At 38.5% G+C, this 26,235-nt stretch overlaps 1 protein-coding gene across 2 annotated transcripts in view; it reads right to left on the bottom strand.

The window, feature by feature from the left end:
• The window catches only part of LOC147797521 (putative RNA polymerase II subunit B1 CTD phosphatase RPAP2), a 37,992-nt gene extending 11,859 nt beyond the window's left edge, over window positions 1-26,133 (bottom strand). Inside the window, exons 1-8 of one of the 2 annotated variants that reach the window (XM_087143095.1) lie at window positions 25,921-26,133; window positions 25,603-25,655; window positions 24,567-24,678; window positions 24,096-24,260; window positions 23,713-23,801; window positions 22,290-23,292; window positions 21,978-22,075; window positions 21,499-21,648 (exon numbers count right to left, since the gene is read on the bottom strand). In XM_087143095.1, the coding sequence (XP_086999221.1) occupies window positions 21,499-21,648; window positions 21,978-22,075; window positions 22,290-23,292; window positions 23,713-23,801; window positions 24,096-24,260; window positions 24,567-24,653 (1,592 nt within the window). In that variant the 5' untranslated portion in view covers window positions 24,654-24,678; window positions 25,603-25,655; window positions 25,921-26,133. Of the gene's footprint in view, window positions 1-21,498; window positions 21,649-21,977; window positions 22,076-22,289; window positions 23,293-23,712; window positions 23,802-24,095; window positions 24,261-24,566; window positions 24,679-25,186; window positions 25,488-25,602; window positions 25,656-25,920 lie in introns of those variants that run through there. The other variant, XM_087143094.1, reaches the window with a different exon arrangement.
• Window positions 26,134-26,235: the final 102 nt, after the last annotated feature.

Genomic DNA, 26,235 nt, shown 5'->3' with positions numbered 1-26,235 from the left:
GCAAATATCACGGATGGCCACCTAAATGCTGAGGCGATGAAGGCGAGGGCGGCCAAGTGTGCTGGCAATAAACTACGAGTGAGTCCTGACTGGGTAGGCCACAGCAGTATTCCCAGCACATGCCGCAGCTCCAAGCTCATGTTTTGATTTAAAATCCCACAGATTCCCTTATGGACCCCTTGTCAGATTGATTAGGTGAACAAGAGAAATCGTAAATATACTTCCCAGCAAAATTTCTCCCTGTGGAGCTGCGGCGATATCAGAAAAACCCGCCCAGGGCGTCCATGATACTGTGGGAGATGAGGCTAAGGAAACCAATTTGAACATCAGGAAGTAATGAGGGAATTTCTTATTGAGGACCAGCTAGGGGGGACCCCATTGAGAATTCTGGAGGCTCAGCAATAAGAGCAAATGGAATGAGGTTGGATTAGGTCTTTCCGCTATGCATCACCAGCGGTGAAGATATTAACTAAAACACATGCAGAGAGACAAACTTGTTATTCCCCGTGCACCAGTCGTAGAAGGGACAGCGAACGTATGCATACTCATGATACTTGGATGACTCTGGTGGTGAGGGGAAAATCCTGTCAACAGCTCTCAATGATGGTCTTTTATGGGGTGTCATAACTCAATATGAAAGCACAAGATAATGGTTGATTGACAGTGGAGTACGGTTAATGGTGCACAGTGTACGTTCAATTGGCATAGGGCAGGATTTGAATATTTACATTAAAATTTGTTATGAAAGGTTTGCAGATGTCAAATGGAAAATTATAAGGGTAGTACACGGAGGAAAAAAAATGGGAAAATAACTCAATATTTCAATCAGAGACTGACTGCTATATATGGTTACTGTAAATGTTAAAATGAATTTCTTGTAGCAAAGAGCCAATCACCACCCTAGCAAGGACAAACTATATACATTCCAATGTTTACAGCATCTCTTTTCAGACAAACTGAATTGAAATACTTAAAAAAAATCATGCCCAGGACATACACAACTCTGAGTATGTAAAAGGGTTAATTCAACCAAAATATCCGAGGTTTCTTTTTAGACTACCAGTAAAGCGACATTTCAACAAAAGGAAGAATGATGTATTTTACACTATATTACCATGGAGTTCTTTAACATGTTTCCTAGTTAGCTTAGATAGCGAAGCATACATTATGACAACTGTCAGGTAAGGGGAAAGTACTTTCAGTACATGTAACTTTAAATAGATAACACATTCTAGCCATTCCCACTCTTCAATTTTACTTCTTTTCCCAAAAAGGATAATTAATCATTTAAGCCTTTGTGTAAACTTTAAAAAGTAAATTTTTATACACATTTGAACAATCATTTGAAATATTATTTTACTTCATTTTAGTCGAGATATTTCACAGGTTTCATTTTTTAAATATGAATTATTTTAAAAAGCTGAGTGTGTTTGTACCCTTACACACAGCTACATGTACTTCTGCATTGAACAAACAAATCATATTTTAAACAGCACCTCTAACGAAGTTGAAGTTTTGTGTTTGGTTCATTTTATAACAGATTATACACCTGCCATACCGTCAGAAAACTATTTTATGGCATGAGGTTTCTTTTAGTGTACTAAAATCAAAGCTGAATTTGATGTTCGCAAAATGATTCAGCTTCATCTTTTGCAAAAACCACATTCATGTTTAATGTATGCAGATGTATTGTTTCTGACCCCTTAATGTCATTGTGTTACTCGGTACTGTTCAAGCAGTGTGTGTGTGCGCAGTGTATGTGGACGTGTAAGTAAGAAATATGCATGCACTTAGCTATTTTCCTGACATTATTTCGTGTTTTGATGGATTGTTCGAAATAATGAACATGCAAAAATCCTGAGTGGTCAGTGGATGTTCTCAGCATTGCCTTAAAATCCCAAAGTTAATTTTCTGAGGTTTCCAAAGAGGGATTTGAAGACACGCTGAAAGTGGGTTCCACTTTGTCAACCACATCACACGCGGTCAGATTTCAAGTTGACCAAGTGGTCTCTGATGTGCGGTGAGCATTTTGCAGAAAATTTTGCTGATGAAGCAACTATACTGCAGACTAAGTTGGGTTTGAAATCCCAGTTTGACTGAAGAAGGCTCTGTCTTGGCGTTGAAGTCTCCCTACCCTGTCAAAAATGTTCTGACTCCGAGTTTGACACGGCAGCGATCCGGCATGTCTGAAGAAGCATTTCGGAGAAGAGAAAGGGCCAGGATAGGATGGATTACTCTATTATCACTGTATTGAGAAATGGTTTCTTCAAAGGCCTCATAGCACTTTGTTTATGAAAAAATAAACTGTATACTGTCTGGGCAGAATTTACGCCATGTGCCACATTGTCCACCACGACGGGGACCTCAGGCTCAAGGCAGTAAGGCTCCTCACCATGAATGATTGATTCCTTGGTGTTCCCTTCGTTGTCTGACTGGGTGTCCTGCGAGTTGTCACCACTTGCTGACTCGTCTCACTCTTCGTCATTAAGTTCCTCTGAATACTCGCTTAAATCTTCCCAACTACTGTCAGATTCTGTTTAATTTCCGATCCAGACGTGCATGGATCTCGGGAAGCATGTGACTTAGTGACTGGAATGTACTGTATGTACACACAGGATGCCATGATGCATTATTCCTGTGTATACTGCTTCACTAAATAAGCGTGGGGGTCGACTTGCGTTATGATTGAAAAGCTGTCCTATCTAATATCTATAAATAAATCCTCACTGCGGATTATCAATTCATGGATACCAGACTAAGCTCCTTTCCTGCTGTTCCCTCCCTGTGTGAAGCAAATCATGGTAGGTCCTGTGTGTGTGCATGTAGCTCGTGCTTGTGCCTCTTTGGGTTTCTCCTCATTTCTGTTTTCTCCTCAATGACATCGTATAAACAAATGGCTGACATTTATGTTTTTTCAGAATTCGCGTCTTGACACGCACAGAAAAAAATCCATTTTAAAAGTATTTGAGTAGGTTGTAAAACAAACGTTACTGCACTCAGTTTGGACACTTCCATATTTATTTAAACAGGTAAAATTCAGAAAGAACATATTTCATTTGGAAGTGCTCTTTAAAACAAATTTTTAAAAGAATGTTCATTTAACATTAAAAGAATCTTTTATTATTTTACATTCCTTTTTTTTTGTCTGTTCTAATTTTACTTGTGATATCTAGATGTGAACATGAAGGTCATTCCATTCATGGGATACCTATGTTGCGCAATCAACACATACATGAACCAAATGTCAGAAGACACATGTGAATGACCCATTTGCATTGATTAGAACAGCATTTATTGTTAATTGTAATCTTGATACCGAGTTATAAGGAACATGTACGAAGGAGTCATGCTATGTTGGGAACATAAACAACAAATGCTGTGTATACACAGGTAGCAAACATTTTAGGAGCACCTGGCAAATTGTTACAACTTGGCTTCGATTTTTAACAGTCTTCCCCACTGTAGCAATCCTACTGAGGCATGTACAGATGTACCACCACCCCAATGACGGCTTGTAATCTGTCTGCTGGACCAGCCAGCCATTCATCTCAGCAAGGCTACCTGTCATGATTTATCTACTCATTATAACAGAAGCCTGATTGGAAAGAGGCGGCAGATCAAAAATAACATTTGTAATTAACGCTTGTTGCACTTGATACTCTGTGGGGAGTAAGACTGAGAGAAGTCAGGTTACTCGAGATGGCGAAGGCCAAGGTTCATGGAGCTGTCCAGAAGAAAAATTGATGTCTCTTAGTGACATTACAAGGTACATAGTTGGCAAAAATTTGCAGAGAACAAAGCACCAGCAATAAATAGCATGGCATTTGGGACTCAGTGTCTCAGTTTTTGCTGGGTTAAACTTTACAGGCTTTAAAGGCCTAATCTCTACAATCTCTCTGAAATACTGGATGCAGTGGAAATGTGGCCACTAATACTGCCAGAGGGAGTCAGTTTCAGAGTTGTACTACAATCCTGGATAAAATTCTTGGGACACTTGGCAATAGCTGTATGCTCTCCAGTCCCCTCCCCCACTCCACCCATCAACATGTTGTCATGTCCAGACACAGCACAGACCATGCACATAAACTCAACATTGAAAGGGGGTCTGGGGGCTGGGGGCCCAACAAGATTTGACTAGGATTGTAGGAGAGGACAAATGGGTTTGACCTTGGCTGGCAAAGGATCAGTTTCCTCGCAAACATTTTTGTGCTGAGCACATTTTGGCACTTGGAAACTCGGTGAAATTAGCCCATGGAATAGACCAGCACTTAGCCAATCTTGTAATTATATAATTGTTGGTAGTGCTTTACGTTTTTCTGCTTGTAATTCGAATTATACAACAAGATAAAATAAAATCAATTAAAATATTCTTGTGTACATATGACCAAAGATGATACATGTAAATGTATGTTTACTTCGCTAAGCAACCAAATCTGTGGTGGCACTCTCAAGTGATAGCTATATAGCTTCGTTTTGGATGAACAAAGGGCTGGTAAATAGAGCTGTCAAGAACCTTGATTGGGTATTAGATACAACTGCTGTAGCCAACTGCAAATGATTATTTTGAGAAATAGTACGGGTACATTTGACTGGATTACTTATCAATGCAGTAAAGGGGACAAATGGTCTACTGAAGTCAATTACTGTTTCAATTCCCCAAAAAATTTGACCAAAAAAGTCCTAACGCAAGAACTGTTAGATATTCACTGCACACTAAGATGTGTTCATTAAAAATCACTTAAGTTTGATGACTGTAAATGCTGAGTCAAGAGCAATGCAAGGAGGGAACCATTCCAGATGTTTTTCCTGACAGCCAATGAAATCAAATCCTTTGTATATGTTGATACAAGGACTGGAAACACTATGTTTATCTATAAAACAACACAGTCACCTGAAACACTAGCCAATAGCGAGCTTCAAGATAGTCAAGACAATTAAAAATTTATTGAGCATCTTAATTTACATATGCATAATGGCATGTCCATGCTTACAAACCTTGGCAAGGAGGATAGTATTGTAATTAATTGAAGTCCATTACAAGAGTATGTTACAGTCAACAGGTTGAGTTACAATACAACAGATGTAGATGGTAGTCTTACGGACATTTGATCTGCGTGTCAGGATCGGTTCATCTTTTTTGCATCTGTCTGATAGTGTCACTAACATACGAGCAAGGTGCTGATTTATAATCATTGTGCAACCTGTAACCATACACTTATGTACAGTTTTACACACACTGCCAAAGTAATTTTTAATAGGCTGTATTAATTTATGAGCTTTCTCGACTGACTTGTCATATTTGCTGACCAGAATGCAATCTTATAAGGCAAAACAGAGAACTAAACCTACTAACTCCAATTACACTTGCATGCGAATCAAACAGGACCCTGCAGGTGTCATCAGCTTCTCATTAAATGTGAGTTTCTTGTGTTTACTGTGCTACTTTTTTTTTTTACCCTGGATTGTTTTATCTGTTGCAGTCTTGCAGTCTAAATTGCTGATGTTCATGTGAATCAACTGCACACACCAAAAGATTCATTGACATGTACATGTACAAAGGTCACATGCAGTTCAGATCTACCAGTATGGTGTGATTTGGACAAAATGTGATAAAGTTTTCTTGATTTCCAGTCCAAGGTTCTGGGCAGATGCACTGCCATCTCTACTTATTCACAGCTTTCACTCTGATATGACATTTTTTGGGGTAAAATCTGCAATCCAATGGTCTCACCATTTTTGAAAAAATTGTGTCTGAAATTTGAAAGTCAAGAGTGTTTTAGTATGCAGTATTTGTGAGAGGTGTAAGCATATCCCATTCCTTTGAATATTATCTGTGACTCGGACAGATGTTGTTATTGAAATCTTATAATATTCAATCTCTCAATCCAACTAAAATGACACTGGGATGAAATCATGTCTGTCTCTAGGTTTCATTCAGCCTTTGTCATGTCTTTCTCTGTCATTTCAATGATTCGACACCACTCCACAATTCTTCAAAAGCTGTGAAGTGGGCAGATGTTGCTTTAAACGCAAAAAACTAAACCAAGATCAATGTCTGAACCCTCAAAATGTAAGACCCTTGAGAATTCCCTGGGAGAGAATTTTCATAAGACACTGCCCCAATGAGATTTGATCTTGTATTTGCCTTTAGATGCATGGACCAATCACAGGGGGTGATACAACCATGAAGACATAATGGTTGGAGCAACAACATGCAGATAATCCTCTAAGTTATGTAAGGGTTAATCCTGAAATCTGGATTTCGTGTGGAGGCTTCTCATTATCAGCCAAGCCTTCAAAGACTGCAAGAAGGATGTGGTGGCTTCATCAATGCAAAGAAGCTCACCTGAAGATGAGGTTGAGAAAACCTCAAAAGGATGTAAGACACTTGTTGAGACAACCACAATAGATGATGCTGTGAATAGACACATCCAGTCTTAGCAGGAGAGCGCCATATTATTCAAAAAAGTGGAAATTACCAACTGTGATGGAGTTTCTTTACTGTTGTAAGACCACAAAATATCAATCACATGGTCTTTTTGGAATGAAGAAATACGAGCAAGGAAACTTGAACGAGCATGGGATGGACTTTTAATGGACATTATCTACTTTAGTTTGAATTGAAGCATGCATTACAACCACAAAGAAGTTGAATAAAAACCACAGTTGAAAGCAGGGTTGTAAAACTAGTCAGACATATTCATTGGTCAGTCTGTAGAATACAAGTAATTGATCATTTAGGGCTTATTATTAAACATGGTACTCACTCTCCCTGTTTTTTTTCAACAAAAAAAATGATGGTGACCTTCGTGTGAAAAAGCTGATGCAACTTATAAACTCCGCCAGTTTTGGAGAGTAGCTCAAGGTAAACAAATGGACATAACCCAATTTATAAATGAAACTTGAAATGATAGCAGCAGGTAACCTTGTCCCTTTTGGGGGCGTGGTAATGGTAGGAAGAGGGAAGACAAAAACACAGTTTTATATTTCCATGCACTTTATGAAGTTACATCCACAGATCCATTGCTTTTTCCAAACATTTACAAACTACTAATTAATTTACCGATCTTAACTGACTTTACATTTTAAAACGATGCAATCTTTGTTTTTAAACTCAGAATTAACAAGGTAGTGAGAGAAGCAAGACAATTGCCTTTTTTGAAGTTTGTCCACTGCACAATGAAGTAATGGATAGCAGAGTTTTGATGAACCACAAAGTAGAAATATGTAGTGTGCCAGTTGGTGTAGCAACTATGTACATGTATATGCCCAGGCCAAGGAGTTGCAAAACTTACATGTCAGTCAGTCAGCAAATCACTGACAGGCCTAGCCACGTTGAAGATAATGGTGAATGAACCGAAAAATCTCATGCTGCTTAGCTTGCAAGAGGTGACATCGCAGCCCAAATATTGTACTAGGCTCTTGAAGGAGAAGCCGATTATGCAGAGGAGAATGAATACAGAACGTGTTGGGTGTGTCTTACAATCATCCTCCTTCCAAGAAGATTAGGAGAAATCACAGTTGGACCTACATGTGCACCCATCGTCCCCTATTCAGTCTCAAGTAACCCCCCCTGTTATACCCCTGGGTACTGGGCTAGGTTTCCTGAAGGTTACTACCTTAAGCTGGTTAAAGATAAAACAATGCCCATTACCAGAGGATTTGGTATCAAGGCAAGTCTTTTCAGCAGATGCTTTTTAACAAAACCTTCCAGACGGATTTCTTGACATTGCGGGAGCACATTCTTAAGACGTCTTAACAACCTTGCCTGACTACGATGAGAAAGACTTCGCCTGTTTCATTGTTAGATTGATGGGAACATTGTTACAAAACACGCAGCTGGTTAGGAAGGCTCTTGTTCACTTCAGAACCATGTTAACCTTCTTAGAGGGGATAGTGAGAAGGCTTCTTTTAGAGGGATGGCACTGTAGGGCCAATTACAATCCTATTCATTAGAACATGGCTCTAGATTTGTCCAGGTACAATGTGCACCACAATCTTCTTCTTTTTTCTTTCATAATGAGGGTTGATCGTTTGGCAAGAGGTGGAACAGCCATAAAGAACTGAAAAAGGAAAATGGCTGGGTGAATTAAATGTCTTGTATCTGATTTCATAATAGCCTTTTTGTTTGTCATCAGGAGAGCATTACCATCTTCAAGAGGTCACATTTCAAATTTACAGTTGATGCTATGCAAACATCATCTCTTGCATTTACACATACATACATAGTGCAGAAAAATTTTTTTGGATATTGATTTAAAAGAAATGCACGGTAAGGAAAGGGTTTCCTTTTAATATGGACCACTGACTGTGAATTTCCATTCATTTCATGCAGAGCCATATAAGGTGCAACAGTAGAGCACATTAGCTTAAAGTGTAAAAAAATCCCTAACTGTTTGTCATATACATGTATGGGGGTCACATTGCATTTGGAAGTTTGCTCTGGTTGGAGCTAGGGAATTCCCTTGATGTCTGTAGGTTTTTCTACTACATAGGCACAGATAAAGAAACTGGTGAGCAAAGTGGGTCAGCGAATGAAATGCTTAATATGAATCTTGTCCTTTCTTTTCCTGGTTTTTCTGAGCTCCACTTTCTTTACAACACATACCCTAAACTCTGAATAATTCAGAATTTTGGTTAGTTAAGTTAGGGGTCTCTGAACCAGTGGAGAGAAACAGGACTTTATTTTCAATTGGCCCCAAATCCGTTCCCACAGCACAACACCACGCTGTTCCTGTATTGGTCCAACAGGGCCAATCTGATTTTCTATTCAATACGATTAGTACCAGATAATCGCTTAAGAACCAAGTGGTATTGTTAGCCAGAGAAGTGACGCTCTATAAAACCGTGTAACCACTGTCTCAATGATTCATGCCTTGTTAAACAACTGTTGTTCCATCGCAGAGAAAGTTAGTTTATTTGGCAAAGTTCCTATTACTAAAACTGTAAAATGCACTGATTTGACACTTTTAAGGATATTCTCACATTATATTGACAAAACATAGAAATGACAATCCCTTTGCTTGCATGCCCAACGGCATCAATAACAGAACATGCCTCAACATTCCACACCTGATCGATGTTCCACATACTCAATTATTCATACTCTATAGATTTATGGATTTCAGGATTTTGGAAGTTGTCAAAGGTCTCCCATTGTCACTGAACTGCAACAAATCCACAAATCCTCCAAATCCACGTCCGTGCAATGCTGTTCAAATAAAGCACAGCCTCTTGGCCACAATAGCCTGGGAGATTGACTGATGAAAAGAACGGGATTACTTGCAAAGAAGTTTATCTATCATTCCAACAGCTGAAAGCTAAGGGCCAAATATGGCAAACTTTCCCAGGCTCGTTTTTGTCAAACAGCTTCAACAAATAATGCCACACTTCAGTGTGTAATAAATCCACCCACCTCCAAGTTATATATTTCTCTTACTGCTCATTTCAAATTGCCAGGGAACATAGAACAGTACCACCACTACCTTGGAAACTAACTGCTATTGGGAATCAACGTAATACAGATAGACGACAGCAGTTCAGATCAATACATGGCTTATGACTATTGACTATTTCTAGAGCATACGACAGGTGATGAAAGCACATCATTTTCTCACCAAATACTATCAAACTGAATGCAAAGGAAGAGTTTTATGTAAGATGTGATCTTAATGTCACAAATGTGTAATTTGATGTCAGTGCAGAAAGTGCACTTCAAAGGTCCTTCGATTTGGAGAATTTCGTTTAGAAATTAGAAATATGCATGTAAGAAACTTAGACACATCCAGACTTTACACTTTTGGGGCTCTGAAAAAAATGAAATAATTTGTATTTTTTTTACCATTCAGACTTTTCCTTCATGCATAATAAGTTCACAACAATGGTGAATAATAACGAAAATTGTTCTCAAACATTCCAAGCCATGACTCTGTCCAAACTAAACGAGACAGGTAAATTCCTCTCATTGGTTAGAATATCTACTGGTACTGTGTGCAGTAATACACGTGCCAAATACATGTCCATTCAATTATAAATCAACCTGCGCATGTTTTACAATGGTAATGTTCAAACTCAATCACATTTTCCCATGGTGTGCACAAAGGTTGGCAAACCTTTTTGACCTGAACCCAAATGCATACACATGTAAATGTACCAGGATAAAAATAAATGGGGGCACTGGAAGATTCCAAGCTCGTAATCATATTTGGTGCTGGTCTTGGGCCCAAGACGCCTTTCACGGTGTTGCAATCTGACATATGTGTGAAGTTACTGTGGTGCACCATTTGTAAGATTCATTGTGGCAGTGCCCTCTTTTTATGTATACCAGCCGCTTGTGATAGGAAGTCGTCTGGTGATGGTTCGTGTCACTGAATAAACTACAGGAAGGTCTTGGAACCAAGACTAATTTGGTACTTAGAGGGTAACACAAAAAAGATTGACAGGGTAAGCATAGTATGGTCAAATAAAGTGAACCCCAAACTTATACTTAGCTGTCAGACACTGATGGATCTTGTTGCTAAATTCAAACAGATAAAAACAGGCTACTGCACAACATGTTAAGGTGGCGATCACCTGTTGCGCAGGTGCCATATGAAGCATAGTCCTTTTCAAATACTTGGGGTTGGGGGTTCAGTCAAAGTATCTAATTCAGCATTAAAGAATTTTTCATTCTTCTTAAACACACCTATGAATCAACTGTTCTGAAATCCAAACTAAAAGCTGCATGTGTCCAACCTGGTTTCGATTCCTTTTGATTGGAACAACAATTTTTCTGAGTGAGTGATCAGTTAGCTGGCCATCTATTTGGCTAATGGCTGGTTGCATTTTTGACAAAGGGCTGGGAGATTGAAGACGAGGGAAAGGGCAGCTTGGAAAGTGGGAAGTAGGAAAAAACATCAACAAAACCATTGGGTGTGACTATTAATAATAAATGAAAGGATTTCAAGGACAAAGTCATCTACTCTACTTAGGAACTCAGTGGCAGAGGCAAATTGACTTGGACTCAATCAGCAAGCTTCCATGGAGGTACATTTGTTGTGGCTACCGGTACATTGCTCCTTAAAAAGTTACATTTTCCAGTTTATGGTGGTAGAGCATGATTTTTGATCTGTTTTCATCAATTTCTAAAAGCAAACAAAATTATCCATCCACAGGAAATAAGTATGGAGTTGTTAAAAGATTTGAAGCTTGGCAACAAAAATTCGGCCACAACTTGATGGTGTGCCCTCACAAATCACATTCCAAATTTATACTTTCAAAAAGATGTCATCAACAGCCACAAACCTCCTCACAAAAAAATGATAGTTTCCAAAAAATTGGCTGATCGTATTTTTCTGGATACCTCTTTGAAAACATAAAACACAATATATGGTTATTCTCTACATTTGACCAAAGCAAAATGGAATCCAACTTATTGCCTTCTACTACCTCACAAAGACAAAGAACGTATAAAATATTTATGGCTGCTTACCACGCTAAGCCACACAGAATAATGACATGAAAACTGGCTCCCGTCCAGCCAACTACCAACACAAAGTACACGTACATGTGCATGTCGTGTTATTAATTTTGTTTCTAACCTGTATTTTCAAATTATCGAGTCCTTAACAAAGATTCAAGGGACGAGAAAACGATTTGTTCTACCCTCACAAATACAGAGGTAATCAAAAAGTAAGAAGTTATCATTCATAAAACCTGAATATCCATGTCATTATTCATGGAATTTAATCACAACGATGTAATTGTTGAAAAATTGAGGACTAAAGACACTCTGTGGGGAAGTTATCTTTGCCTACCAGTACAAATCCATTATATGATGATTGATTTTTGTGTTTAAATACAGTAAAAATGGTGTGATACAATGGCTCACATTTAGCTTATGTTTCACAGAGCTGTTTTATTGTACCTGTAAAAATGTCAAGTAAAGTACTTGCTTGCAAAATAGAAAAATGGTGAAGTAAATTGATTTTTCTGATCGGTTCAATCTACTCTCTTCCAGCATCTGTGCACAAACATACATGTACATGTCCAGTTAGTTCAGGTATATTTTATTAATCATATAATGCTCAAAACAGATATGAAATTGTTGTCCTTGTGAGGAATCAATAAACTCGTAACCAGAGTAAAAAAAAGAGTGATATGTGCATCAAAATCCTGAAAGGACAGTTACATAAAATATGCGGTGCAAACGGGTATAGGAATGATTAAAACACTCAGATGACATAAAAACTATGTTTTACAGTACCAAAATTGAAACAAAAAGGCATCCTACCCACAGTTTCAAAGAAACCACCACCAGTAAACAAACATTACCAAATATTACACATGTCTCTAAAAACAGCAAATTGCAGTACTTAGCCAACCCCTTTCATATCTTTGGCCAGCAAGGATGAAAGTTATCTAACAAACTATTTATTGAAAAGATGAATAGCACTTGGAAGAAATGAGAACTTGTGACGGTTTGTTTTTATCAAAGAGGAACAATCCTGCTAGACCAACTGAAAATGACATGTGGGTGCAGAGGATGAGTACGTCCGTGTAAATAGTCTCCAATTTGGTTAACAGAGCTCTCTCATAAATTACAAGAAGCTCTTTAACATTGGTTTCAAAACTTCCGATAATCTTACTTGCTATTTTAGGAATTCGTTGAAGTTTTCTCATGCTTCAGCATGTATTTCCTTTATTACTACAGGACAAATAAAGCTTCAGCATAAAAATATAACTTCTGTTTTGGTTTTGTGGCAAAATGATGCTGTAAACATTTAACTTTGCATTAATTAGGTACTTCAAAGTTCTCTCTTCTTTTTTAATAGATCAGACTTAATGGTAAAAGTGTGTAAATTTTCTTTTTGGAAATGAATAATCATAACATCATACCATAATTATTCAACCTACCATTGATATTTAAAGTTCAGTTTTGAATTTTGCAAAAAAACAACAACCTGTTTACAGGGTAAAGTTCTGTTAGACCTTAAAGCAAATAAGACCTTTGATCAAACTATTGGAAACTGAAAGATTCAGTACCCCTAGCTTTTACAGATTCTTTTGGAGTCAACAAGGTGTTGTCTGAGGATATCGGGAAGGGAGGGGGAAGTTAGGGCGATGGGAAATAATGACAGTTCATTTTAATAATCTTTGGCTTCACTATTACTACTTCATGGGATTACAAGACAAACTAGACCCCTTGGAACATTTATCCTGGACATCAATTTAATTTGATCTCATCATTAAAAGGCAATCAGAAGAACCAGCTTCAATTTGTTGCTTCCTCACAGAGAGGACAAAAAGTCTCTGTACAAAAGGAAATGGCAGAGACTTGTTAACTTCTCCAGAGAATAGAGAATGTTGGCTTTTGTTATTGACTGAGAAGCGTCCTTGCTTTTACCAGCTTCTCATAATGTCCCACCCAATCGATAGTATCTCAGCCAACATGAATAGATTTTTCTTCCTGAGATGTTAGACACCGCTGGCATGTTGAGGGGTTTAAGAGCTTAACACTAAAACAGACTAGACTTAGGACTTCCCCCCACAGAAGGATTCTATTATCTCCAGGTTTGGGGGTTAGGTCAGGGATTAGGACTAAATCACATGGGGGCAAATCCATGGGGCAAAGGATAAAATACCTTGGTACAGGGGTAAATTCATAATGGGAAGAAGGGTGGACTCTGTTCTGTCAATAAGTCTAGCCTGAGGGGGTTAGTCTTGCCCAGAAACAATCACAGGGGTGATTTAAGGGAGACCTGTTAGAGAAGTAGAATGGATTTGGAGATAATGCTAATCAATAGCTGGTGGGATTACTTGTGTTGGGAATGTTTCAACAGATCAATCTGAGACTATGGTGCAACATCCGGTCATAATGCCTGGTTTGCGTACAATGTGGACAAATCCTTTAAATATCGACAACAAGGTGGTTTTGAACAGGACCAAGGAACAACGAGATTGTCTGGGGAAAGCTTTTGAAGTGGCTAAGAAACATGGTTTCACCTTTGCCATGCATCCAAGGAAGAAAATTCACCTGGTATTTAAGAGTATGTCACATAGGTAAAAGTGACTGAATGCTGAACATCAGCTGAAATTTCTCAAATTAACAGACAACCTCAAGTAATGGCAATATTTCAAAGGCACAAGAATATTGCTGTGATTCCAAAGCCATTTTTCCCACTGTATGTGGAGAGAGCACTTTAGTCTGCTAAGCAGTAAAGGTTGTTATTGCCCTAGAGCATGGAATATGTCTGGGGTAAATTTAATCGGCAGTTACACATTTGCTTGGTATTTTGGTTTACATGTATGCTACAACTCTGAAACAACCAACGATAACCTGGATTATTTTTCTTCACTTTGGTCTGTTTCTTTGTATTTAGTATGCTTCTGATATTCAGAGATTCGGGCATTTGTAAACCACTTTGTCACAGTGATTTGCTGATAGTCTGAAGTGCGAGTAAAATGAGATTTAAAAACTTGCTCTTGGGCAAATGACTAAATACGGTTGAAGATCTAATTTGAAGATATGACTTTGACAACATGACTCCCTTGCAAGCTTACACCTGTTGCAGCCTCTCATAATGAGACTTGGACATTTTACAAGAGATTTCTGATGGCACATGAACGATTATGGTGGGAGCATTATCCAAAGTTGACTGGCTTTCAAATGCTAAACTTCCCATTGACTAATGGTGCAGGACTGAAGGACTGTTATTTGCTCTGAGGAAAGCAAATGTGGATGTTTCAGTTTGAGCAAGCAGCACTGTCATCATCATTATTATCAGCATTGCCTCATTACATGTTGCTGGTGAACTGAAGCATGTCCAAACTACATTCTGGTCTCCGAGGACACCAGTTCACAGACACCTGTCTTATACAGCAAACTCACTGTTACATGCCCTATGTTACCAGTGACATGATGGGCACCAACTATCACTATGACCTCCTACTTGAGATCACTTCCTAAAGAGACAAATTAGTAATGATGTGTCAATAGTAGAAAGCAGCCTCTCCAACATTGTTGTACAATGACCACTTCAGCGGGGGATGATGTGTGTCAAATCCCCTACCCATTTGTTGCACTTCAGTGCCAGACCAACAGACAACCAAAATGTCTGCTCAACGAAAATGCCAATAAATATTTCACATGTGAATGAAAAGCAATCTCAATTTGGGAGTGGTAGACCATTAACACAAATTACACAGCAATACTTTACAAATTAGAATCCATCTTGGCATGAGGTGTTCAGTCAAGCATGGAGAGTGGCAGTAATCACTGTAGGTAGGCACTGTTGATCAGGGACTGCCTGCCATTTGCAATCTGTCTGCAGTGCAATGTACCCAACTATCTTAATAAACATCTTTGTTTTCCCACTCCTAGGCCAGAATCCCTGTATTTGTCTGACCTCTAAGGATATCATCGCATTCTTGTACTATGATATGACACTTTGCTTCTGCACATGAATGGTTATTGTGCTTTCATTAAATTCTCTCATCATCAGAAGTTTAAATCAAAATTGATGCAGGAAAAACAAATAACAATTTTACAATTAAATGTGATATTTCTGGTACAAACTTTCAGTGATGAAAATGATTTATTAAATGATTCTTTTTATTTTCAACCAGAACTTGCATTAAAATTCTATCCATTTAGTGAAAGAGACAGAACTGCCTCACTTTTGACAGAAACTTTTAATGAGTGTTTTTTACTACCGCACAGTCCAAAGAGTTCCAGACTGTGTCATTTACAGTCCGTCTTGAAGCCATTTGATGTTGTTGCTCATAGTCCCTGCCCTTGATTTTCACAGTCCAAACAAGTGCCTCATTTTTCAGTGCAATATTAATCCTTGGTTTTGATCTCTACAGAGTGCTAGGACTCAGCTTCATTTCACAGGAAGAAATGAATACCAGCAGAAACAGAACAGAAAAACCTCATCAAAATGAACTTGATTAAAAACGGAAATATGAAACTAACAGTGCATTAGGACTTGCATCTGTTTAAATATTATTCTGTTCTCATGTGCACTTTTGTGGTGTTCCAGACTCCAATGTTCATTGTACATGTTCAAGTGAAAGAACAGTTGCTGCACCACACTTGTAATAATGCAAGTAAATAATAAAGTTTAGAAAGTGCTCACTGTTGCTAAAAGTTACCAAATTTGCAGAGGTTTGTTCTGAATCAGGGTGGTGGTAAGTTACTGTGAGGAAACCCAGTGAATTCTACATTGATGTTTTGTGAGAACAGCGCTCCACAGTGGAAAATAAGTTAACTGTTGCTCTTTTACCGTAATTGGACAACACTTCAACACCCTACCCCACTCCATGGGGGATATGCATGTCTATATCTTAGCAACCATGCAGACTGATGACATGCGGACAGAGCGAGAGAAGCCTTTATCTTTCCACCTTGGAACACTGTTCCCGCATGGCATTACTTTGGTATTCACCGTGTTTTGTCACAGCAAGTTACGGCCAACTTAATGATGGAAAAATGTACCCAAATTTGGCAGCGGAAGGCACTTTTTCAACTTTATTGTTTAGAAATGTACATGTTACTTTTAAGTGGTTGGAAAATTTCTGGATCAACATGTACATTTTACAACTGCTGATGTAATCACTCGAAACTTTTCATTTATGTTTGTGAAAATAAAAACAAGATTCTAGACAACTGGTCAGTAGGCTAGTTGGCGCAACTGACCATGGTATTATCCCAGATAGGCATATGAATATTCAAAAACAAAACTGCATTCCATCTGTTGCTGGCTGGGTAACCCTGGCACAAAGTCTGTCACTTCTAAAACACCAGTCACGGATCATGACTTCAATTTTGTTGAAAAAGCCATTAGTGAATTAGCTCCACATACAAAATTTAGCACATTTTATATCAAGATGAGACATGCTCAGGCAGAGGCTGGTGATGGGGGATAGGGTGTACTATTCACCACTCATTAACGAGATTGTGAACCCCCTGTTATGGTGGCTTTATAGTCCCTCATAATGTATTAATAATGAGGAAAACGACGACAGCGAGTGTCAATAATAGAGAGTGATTCTCTCTTGTAGGCAGAGTTGCCGCGAATTCTAAGAACATTCACAAATCAAATGACTAATAAGGATATCATCACTGTTTTGTTATTATCACAGGAGAAAAGAGATGACAGTTACAAAACAGTCTAAAAATATATTCTCCTAGAACAGAACTGTCTCGAAATCTGTCAAATGGATGAGATTGGAATACAACAGAATCCTTTTCAAAAATCTTTCTTTCCTTCTTGCCATTTCTGGGAATTTCTTTGCTTGTGAGAGCATTGAAAATATATAGTTTTAGAATAGAACAGTCCAGATTACTTCAAGACAGTACACTGAACTTTTGTTCCAGATGTTTAATTTGTCTGTGTTTAATTTTGCACGAGAATGGAGACTCAAGTTTTTTTTTGTGGCAAACTTCAGAGATTAAAGATATTTCCCCAGTTCTATCACGAGAATATGAGCTGCAGGAGTTAAAACAAAAACCACAGAAACAGATAAAACAAGGACTTTGAGGACAAGTTTCTGAAGTGGTTTCAAAAGTGCGGCACTCTCTGAAAATAAAGGGACATGAAGTAATTACATGAAGAACCGATGGGCCTTGGAACTTTCAGGAATTATGGTAACGATCCTTACTCCTGCATCATGCATGGTGGTGGCTTGTAAAAGCTTATTAAACATTCATCAAAGCTTTTAAGATAAAAACCACTGAATTAGGCTGCTTGTGAACTGATCTGTGACAACAAATAAAATCAAGTTCAATAATTGAGTCATGAGCTACATGTATGAACGTCTGTCTATGTGAGTTGGAATAAGACAAGGAAGTGTTTAGTTGTCATGGCAGTGTTTGGTCGTCATGATGACCGAGCCTACAGGTACATAACACCAAGAGTGTCAAATAGTATCATGTAAAGTTTAAAGATAGTAACTAAAAGCCTCCAGAGGCTGACCATTTTCAAGGTAAAATAGGGCTGTAAATACAACGATCAACGATCAACCAATGAATCCAAGAGGTATAGCAGGTAATCATCTGAGCTATCCACTAAAATATTACTGGGTCAAACAACACAACTTATTCACAATAAGCTACTTATTATGAAGAAATCTGAGTGAATACAAGCTTGGAAGGATTGAATTCTGGTCTGTTGGTCATGACTGGCTAATCACAACCCGCGCCTGCAAAGTGCATTCAACCTTTACCACAGAGAGCTGGATGATAGAGGGCAGCATGGAACATTTATCACATATAAGGCAGACAGATTAGGGACATGTCCAAATCAAGTGGCTGAGGCTAAGAGTAATACATGAACCTACATGTATGGGAAGTGCCTACAGCTGCCAGCCAGTCATAGCCATAACATTCACACTGCCCCAGGCATACACATGCTGTTGGTTCCATGAGCAGATGGCAGTACAAAAGCCAACAATGCATACAACCAACAGAGGGCGATATTTACAATTGAGACAATATGGAAGCAAAATATTCAGTTCCCTGAACCAATCGTATGGACTGTGTAAATATGCAGTTGTAAACATGCAGTTGTAACAAGGTGCTAACATCAAACGTTTATTTTTCAAATAAATATTACACATACTGAACCACATGTAGGGTTACCAGAAATAAGTTCAGTTGGATCTATCACACACTTTATACTTTCCCAATCTAAATGGTTATTCTTCATATTGTGTAACTCTTTCCTATGGCCTCCAACGTGGTTTCTCAAGATTTCTATAAGAAATAATTCTTCTCTCTTCTGTTACTTTAAAAACAATCTTGCAAGAAAACCCTTTGCAGCACTCCAAAAAAAAAAAAAGGGCAGGCTGGTGTTAATGGCACTTGATTGTGAGTAAATCTACAGATAAGAATCTAAATCTCAAGGGATTTGGACTCTTGCCATTAACTGTGGCAAATAAACTCCTGAGAAAGTGCCAAGGGTGGGGAAGAGGCAGGAAGATTGGTCTTATCTCCTCTGATTCTTGTCTTAAGATGCAGTAATGGAAGAAACACCTTGAGAAGAGGCACTAGGAGGAAGATGGTTTATCCTTATCTAACATTTGCCAGACAGCAGGCAATGTGTTGTCCCAGATACTGGATTTAAGATCAGGCTGAAAAAAAAAGGCTTTCTACCTGTAGGGTAATTCATTAGAGCAGAGACATTGAAAGTTGAAACAAATAGAGAAAAGGGAAATGTGGGGAAATTCAAATTAAGTTTGTAATGGTGTACATCATTTCAGAAGATTCAAGTGAATGCATTCGTAATCTTATTTCATAATTTACATGTATGAAACTCTTTCGCTGCATTAATGCAAAGGTAATTTGCTTTTTAATTGCTTGAATGATGGTACAGCAGAGTAGAAGTAATGTTGCTTTGAGAAATCCACATTTACAGCAAAATTAGATGAGTTCGAATGAGCATTTCTAAGGAAGATAATAACCGGAAGCTCTTCAAACTTTTCCATCCTCTCAGGAATATACAGCCAATCTACAGCATTTTTTCTGCTTTGATGCCCTGATAAAATGTCCCCCCAGACCACAACACCAATAATCTTATCTTTGCCGTTATTCTCAAAAGGGACTAACTTGTGGGCATGGCCTGTAGGCTTACATGGAGGCAAAGCTGGCAGATGGCATGTACGATTTTGCCTGGTGGATTTACAGGTACCTCTTTCTCTGACTTTTTTCATTTTTTTTTTATCTTCCTTCTGTTCAGGTCACTTGAGTTAAGTTGGGTGATGTGATTTAGAGGATTATTAATGGTAGACTGCCAAAGCTGACCCATTTTGGAGCTTAACACTATCTCTTGGGAATACTTTTTCATTCATTGAGTATTAATGTTTACGGCATGCTCTAATTATTCAATAAAAGAAAAACAATATGGGTTTTCCCAATAGGGCGCCTCCAAGAGTTTGCAATGTGTTGGCCAATCACAATGTGTGAAATCTGTCGATCCTTACCAAATGCGCACTTGGTTGACAGATTTCGCGCGTTGCAATTGGCTAATACGTTGCAAACTCTTGGAGGCGCACTATTGTGAATCGCCCGTAATGTCGAGAGGTTAACCTGCTGACCTTTGAACCTTAAGCAACATCGAAAAACAAGCTGAGACACAAGACGTCTTCTGCAAGTTGCGAACAATTTTGGCATGGTTACAACATTCCAGCATTGATCAAAAGAGACGTTAAAAAAATCTGATGTCCAACATGATTTGCTAAGATTTGCCATTAATAACAATTTCAGAGATTTCTTCACCTGTTCCAGCAAATGAATACATATGCAAGCCTGTCAATTATATCTTTAGTTGCATCACGAACTGACGTATCATGGATAGTTGCTGCACCAACTGTCGTATCGTATGCACAAAGTCTATGGGCAATACTGGTATGTCACTTTATGGTGCATCAAACTATCTTATATGTCACTTCATGTTACGCCAAAACTATCCTACAAGTCACTTCATGGTGAACTAAACTATCCAATATGTCACTTCATGGTACACCAAAACTATCCTATATGTCACTTCATGGTGCACCAAAACTATCCTATATGTCACTTCATGGAGCGCCAAAACTATCCTACATGTCATTTTATGGTGAACTAAAACTATCCTATATGTCACTTCATGGTGCACCAAAACTATCCTATACGTCACTTCATGGTGCGCCAAAACTATCCTATACGTCACTTCATGGTGCGCCAAAACTATCCTACAAGTCACTCCATGGTTAAACCGACACAGTGTATGTGAGGAATGACATACATGTATATGGTCAAGCACAACTCAATTATACACAAACAGAAGACGAAACCGTAAAGGTAGAACAAATCTCTGTCAGCCTTGCAATGCTTTCTAGGACAAAATCTGATATTTGCTGTCAAGAAGTCTCACATTTTCACAGCAAGTTTATGTGCACATAAAAATCTTTTTAGCTTAGGTATTTCATGCGATCACTCAGAGAATTTGTCTTTTACATGTAAATCTGCCGTGTCACTTGATATGCAAATCTGCTGAAACTCGTCCAACCACACATAAAACTTGTCATGGATTAGAGCAAGGAGGATGGCATGGCATTTAAATCCTTTGAAGTGGTTGCTGACATTGAGATGCAAATCAAATAAATGCGCTCATTCTCTCATCCCTCAACAGCTGTATTTGTAGGATTGCTTTGAAATTGACATTGAATCTGATTAGGAAGGAAAACGTTTCTAAAAGTTGTCAAATAGTTGTGTAATTTTGAGTAAATCACAGATAAGAAATTGTCAGTTTGTCTCTCAAGGACTGTACAAGAAAATGATGGAAATGGGTACGCTATTTTTACCACTTGTGATGAAAACAAATGTCACACAGGTGAGTTTTTCCCAAATGTTTAAGTCTAACTGGGAAAGACTTTTGGTTTATTCACCAATGAACTCATTCCCATTTTGTGCTTGAATGAACTCACATGTTCTTGAACCTTTGAAAACTGATACATGTATACAACTTCAGTACTCACATTTGTAGAAGCAACACACTTAGCATGGTCCAGCCAGCAGGTTTAAATGTGATGTTAGTACTACTCAAGTGAAAGGTGCGAATCAACGCTTGAAGATCAGATGACATGTCACGCATAGACAGCCCCAATGGTGTAAGCATTTCAGAAAAGCTGAAATATGGATCCCACAAAATGCGATTCTTAACAATATTAACGAAAAGCTGAACATGTTCAAATGAATAATTTTGATTTTCTTTAATGAGTGCTTCTTATAATTAAAATACAGAGAAAAAAGAAACTTTGTTTATATTTATCAAGTGAAACACAAATGTTAATTAATGACTTTAAAAGTTCAGCAGGCAAAAGAAGTAAAAAATCCCACCACTCGCACCAGGAAGCTTTTAAAAGTGACTTCAAAATTGAAGAAAACTGGGGGGGGGGTGTTTTAAGAACAGGTCACCAAAAATTTCAGTGATTAAAATGACAGGAAAGCTCCTTACACTCTGTTGAGTCGGTCGGAAAGTATCTTCCTTCTAATTGCCATCTGAGATTTGGAATCAACCAGAGGAAATCGTAGAGTTCGATCAACACCTTCCTCCTAATGACAAGAATCATAAATGCAAGAATGACGACTGATGAATCAAGCATTGCTACATGTATATGAGCAGATCCCATGCCAGAAAAGGTTAACGTCTCTGCAATCAATGAGGATACACATTCCACCCCCCCCAAACAAAAGAAGACACGCCCACTCCCTAATCTTTTCCTAACATATGACGGGACAAATCACAATGAATCTGAACATGAGTTACCTGCTTCTCCTCGTTTTGGGCCTTCTTTTTCTTCTCTTTGATGTCCAGGTGCCTGCCGCAAAAAAACTCCTGCACCTTGAGTGAATATTGTTTGGTTTCTTCCTTCAATTTATCCATGCCCGGTAAAGGTTTTGCTGGAGGTAAAGAAGGCTCTGTTGGGTCTGCCGAAGGGTCACGGGTCATGGTAACAGAGTCAGAGGTCAAGTTTTGCATTTCAAGGTTAACGCTTGCTTGTTGAGATGGTGCACACTGACGTGAAGAACCTCCCATTAGAAATTCTCGTGTTTCGTTCGAGGTCCATTCCATAACTGTTCTACTGACAGACTGGAACAAGGATGTCTCATCCATAACTTGGGGACTAGATTCCTTCATTTTCCTCTTTGCTTTCTTCTTTTTTACTGCTTGAACATCTCCTGAAGCATCTCCTTGATCAGGACTGGGTGATGGTTTATTAATGCCAAGAGCCACACAACCAGTTGTTATGTCAGAATTAGATCCATCAATGCTTGCTAAGTAGTCTTGCTCTGAGTCCTCTGCACTTTTGTATCTGTTTAATTGTGCATTCTTGATTTGTTGTTCTTCTATGGCTTCAGATTTCTCATATATTTCCCCAGAGCAGCTACCATGAATGTTATCTTCAGGAGGTGATGTAGTGTCTTGCACTTCTAGGCTTCCAAATTCCTGTTTTGGATAATTGTCAGAATCTTTGCATTGTACAGATCTTCTCTGTTCACTTTGAGGTGTTGTTGGATTTCTACCAATCTCAGCCAACTCCTGCAACCTTTCTCTCTTCCGTGTATCAGCAAAAGTCAAGTTAGAGAGGTCATCTTCAAGAAGACCCACAATTTCATTCTTTAAGGGTTCATCTTTATCGCTGCTGTCTACTTCACCAACATCTTGAGAGTGGATTCGTTCTGTGAGAACCACATTATCTTTTGCAATCAAGTAAGATGCAGTAGAATCAGCCTCCATGTCTTGAGTGAGAAGCTTGATGTCTAATGGTCTAGGATAATAGATAGCAACAGAAGATGAGGAATGACACTATTGAGAATCATGCTACGTAATCTGCGCATGGCCTCCAACAATTACACCTCCCACAATTACGCCTCCAACAATTACGCCTGACTGTTAAGTTTCCTACGAAGTTATCAAGCAAGATGGTATGATTCTCAAAAGCAACTCTGCTACCCGACAGTAATGCCACTAAGAATGTGAAAAGGAAATGGAAGTGTGAAAGTTTAGTCATTTTGAAGTCTAAATTATAAAAATATAAAGTGTTCCAAAAAGAGTAAGACACTGAAAGAAATTATTTGATGAATTCCTTGGTTGAGATGAGAGAAAAGGCAAAGGACTGGGTCACGGTAGAAGAGAAAATATTGATCTGGTTTCAGATTAATTCCAAAGACTGTCTTTGAGTACAAACTCTTCCATTTCTCTTGTCCACAGGGGTGAATCGGATAGTTGAGCTTCAAAGTATTTGGAGGCCTTGTAGCAGAACTGACTACAGAAACACTGTGGATAAAGTCAGAAAAACCATATTTTTTACAGGATATTTTTAAACAATGGCATGATAAGTGCTCATAAATGTCTATAAAAGACCAAAGTCATATACTGTACTTTGTTGGGTTCTACAGACTGACCTTTCAAGATTCAGTCTTGGGCTTGTCCCTATGGGCAAAATATGCATTACAACATTGAACTGGCGATGTTCTTTCCATCTTTCAAATTCAAACATTCAAAGTGTTGACTTTTTTGTAACCACCCTGAACTCCAGACAATTTGAGTGATACAGATTTCCTGTTTTACCTTTCTATCTGTGATGTCGTAGACTTTATTGGTCTTACAGCTGATGTGGTACTTCTGTTTCGGAACATTGTCCAGTGACCTTTGACACAGTGGATAGCCACACTGCTTGATAATGGATCTCTCAGTGACGATATCCTTGTAGTGTTGTGGGTATATAGAAAAAGCCTGTCAAAAAAATCCAGGTGATACAAAAACATTCAAAATGTGGCTCATCTTAAACACTGCTTGGCTCTAACAAATGAAATATTAACCAATAAACGTTTTAAACCTGATGGATACGATGAAAGTCTTTCAGCCACAAAGGTATCATGAAAATCCATCCAAAATTGAACATCTTTCATACCCACTATCTGCTGCCTTCTCCCCCCCTTATAAACATCATTACCTTTTTACATGATCATGCCTGCTGGACTCCATAAACATTTTTTTTAATCTTTTCTTCTTTCGCTTGGCCTTGGGGCAAATACTTACACAACATAATAAGAAGTCTTCTGTAACTGGATTATCAAGAAGTCTCTCAACAATCTCATGTGCCTTCTTTTCTGATGCTAGCCGCATCCGAACTCGCTCCTCCAATATAGCTCTGGGGGTAGAACATTTCAGACAATTCATTCAAAAATATATGAAGAGGTAAAATGTCATTGAGGAATAACACTTGAATGGTCAAGAAGTTATTTTGGTTGATGGGCATGACATAACACAATGATTATTACAATCTGAGGTAAGATAGCATTGATGCTACACATTTCCAACATACATGCACACTTATCAGTAACAAAACAACAAAACAAAGAAAATAAAGCAAAAACCCACAGAAACATAACATGTAGGCCTACACTGAACATGTTGAATGCCTACCAACGGAATAGTTATGAAACACATTAGGCCAAAAGACAGCTGTTTTACATTTTCCAATCTATCTCGGCAAATAACTGTTAGGCCTAGGCCCTACTCACGATTTGTACACATGCATGTACATCATGTCATTGGCATGATCTATAGTAGCTGTTCAGACAGGCAGAGTTCCAGGAAGTATTATAAGCTAGAAATGTTAGTTCAGATTACAGAGGATTACTAATAAAGTAAAATACCTTTCAGTTTCTGAGCTTTTCGGTTTCTCCGTTGCACCGACAGGAATATTCTTAACGTTAATGTTGGACATGATGAGCTGACGAGATCAAGAGGTGCGCAAAAACGGATAAACCAGGAACTTGAACGGCACTGTACGCGAGGCATACGATGGCACACTTATTTCTAAAAAACAAAATCCATTAAAACTTTATTTCGAATCATCTGTATTCACACAAATGTGAGACGAGTCATCCGTGCTCGCGCTCGTCAACACTTTTTGTCTAATTGTAGGCGCTGCCATTTTGATTTTCTTGCTAGCAATTTTCTAAAGAGGGCGCTATTCACAATCAACGGTGCTGGCGAAATTAATAAGGAGCCGCCTCATGCATGATGTACGCGCGGCGCACAGCATTAATGCATGAAATCTAATTCTTACCACAGATCTTCCGCGCATCATTCATGGATTCGGAGTTGATAAGTTCCCTCAGCCTGTGCACAGAAACATGTATAGAGCCTGACAGCTTCGTGGAGCAGCAAGGTTAATAAATTATGTCCTTGCCGAGTCAAAACTTTCAAAAAAGTTTTCTTTTGATATAAGAAAATTCTGTTACGACCAACGTACCTTTAAAAACATACAACAAACATTTCTTGCTAAGTAAGGTTAAACTTGAGTTTAGGGTAGCTAAGTTATGAGATGTATATTTTGAATAAATTAAAACTAATGAGAAATATCATGAAGCAATCTGCATCATACCTTTAGTCATGTAGTTTCTGACGCTGGCAAAACGTGTGGCGTGACAATTTCATTTTGATAGCACCATGTCGCCCGAATCGAACTGCAGCACCGCGACACCATTACTCTTATTGAATAGTGCCCTCACCCGGCAGGTCATTGACAAAATGTATGTATTCAGTGAAAAGATGCTCAACCCATCCATCAAGATTTCATCCAATTCAGTTGTTGGCATATCGAACTGGATCATTGAACCCCCCAACAAAAATGTATACATGTGAACTGTTCTCCCGGTAATGGATTTAAAAAGAGCAAACTACTACAGACAACATAGTC

The sequence above is a fragment of the Acanthaster planci genome, linkage group LG11 (assembly GCF_054643075.1).
Source record: "Acanthaster planci isolate LZ-2023a linkage group LG11, COTS_SCS, whole genome shotgun sequence".
Lineage (NCBI taxonomy): Eukaryota > Metazoa > Echinodermata > Asteroidea > Valvatida > Acanthasteridae > Acanthaster > Acanthaster planci.
The sequence above is the reverse complement of the archived record's forward strand: the minus strand, read 5'-3'. Positions and strand labels throughout refer to the sequence as shown.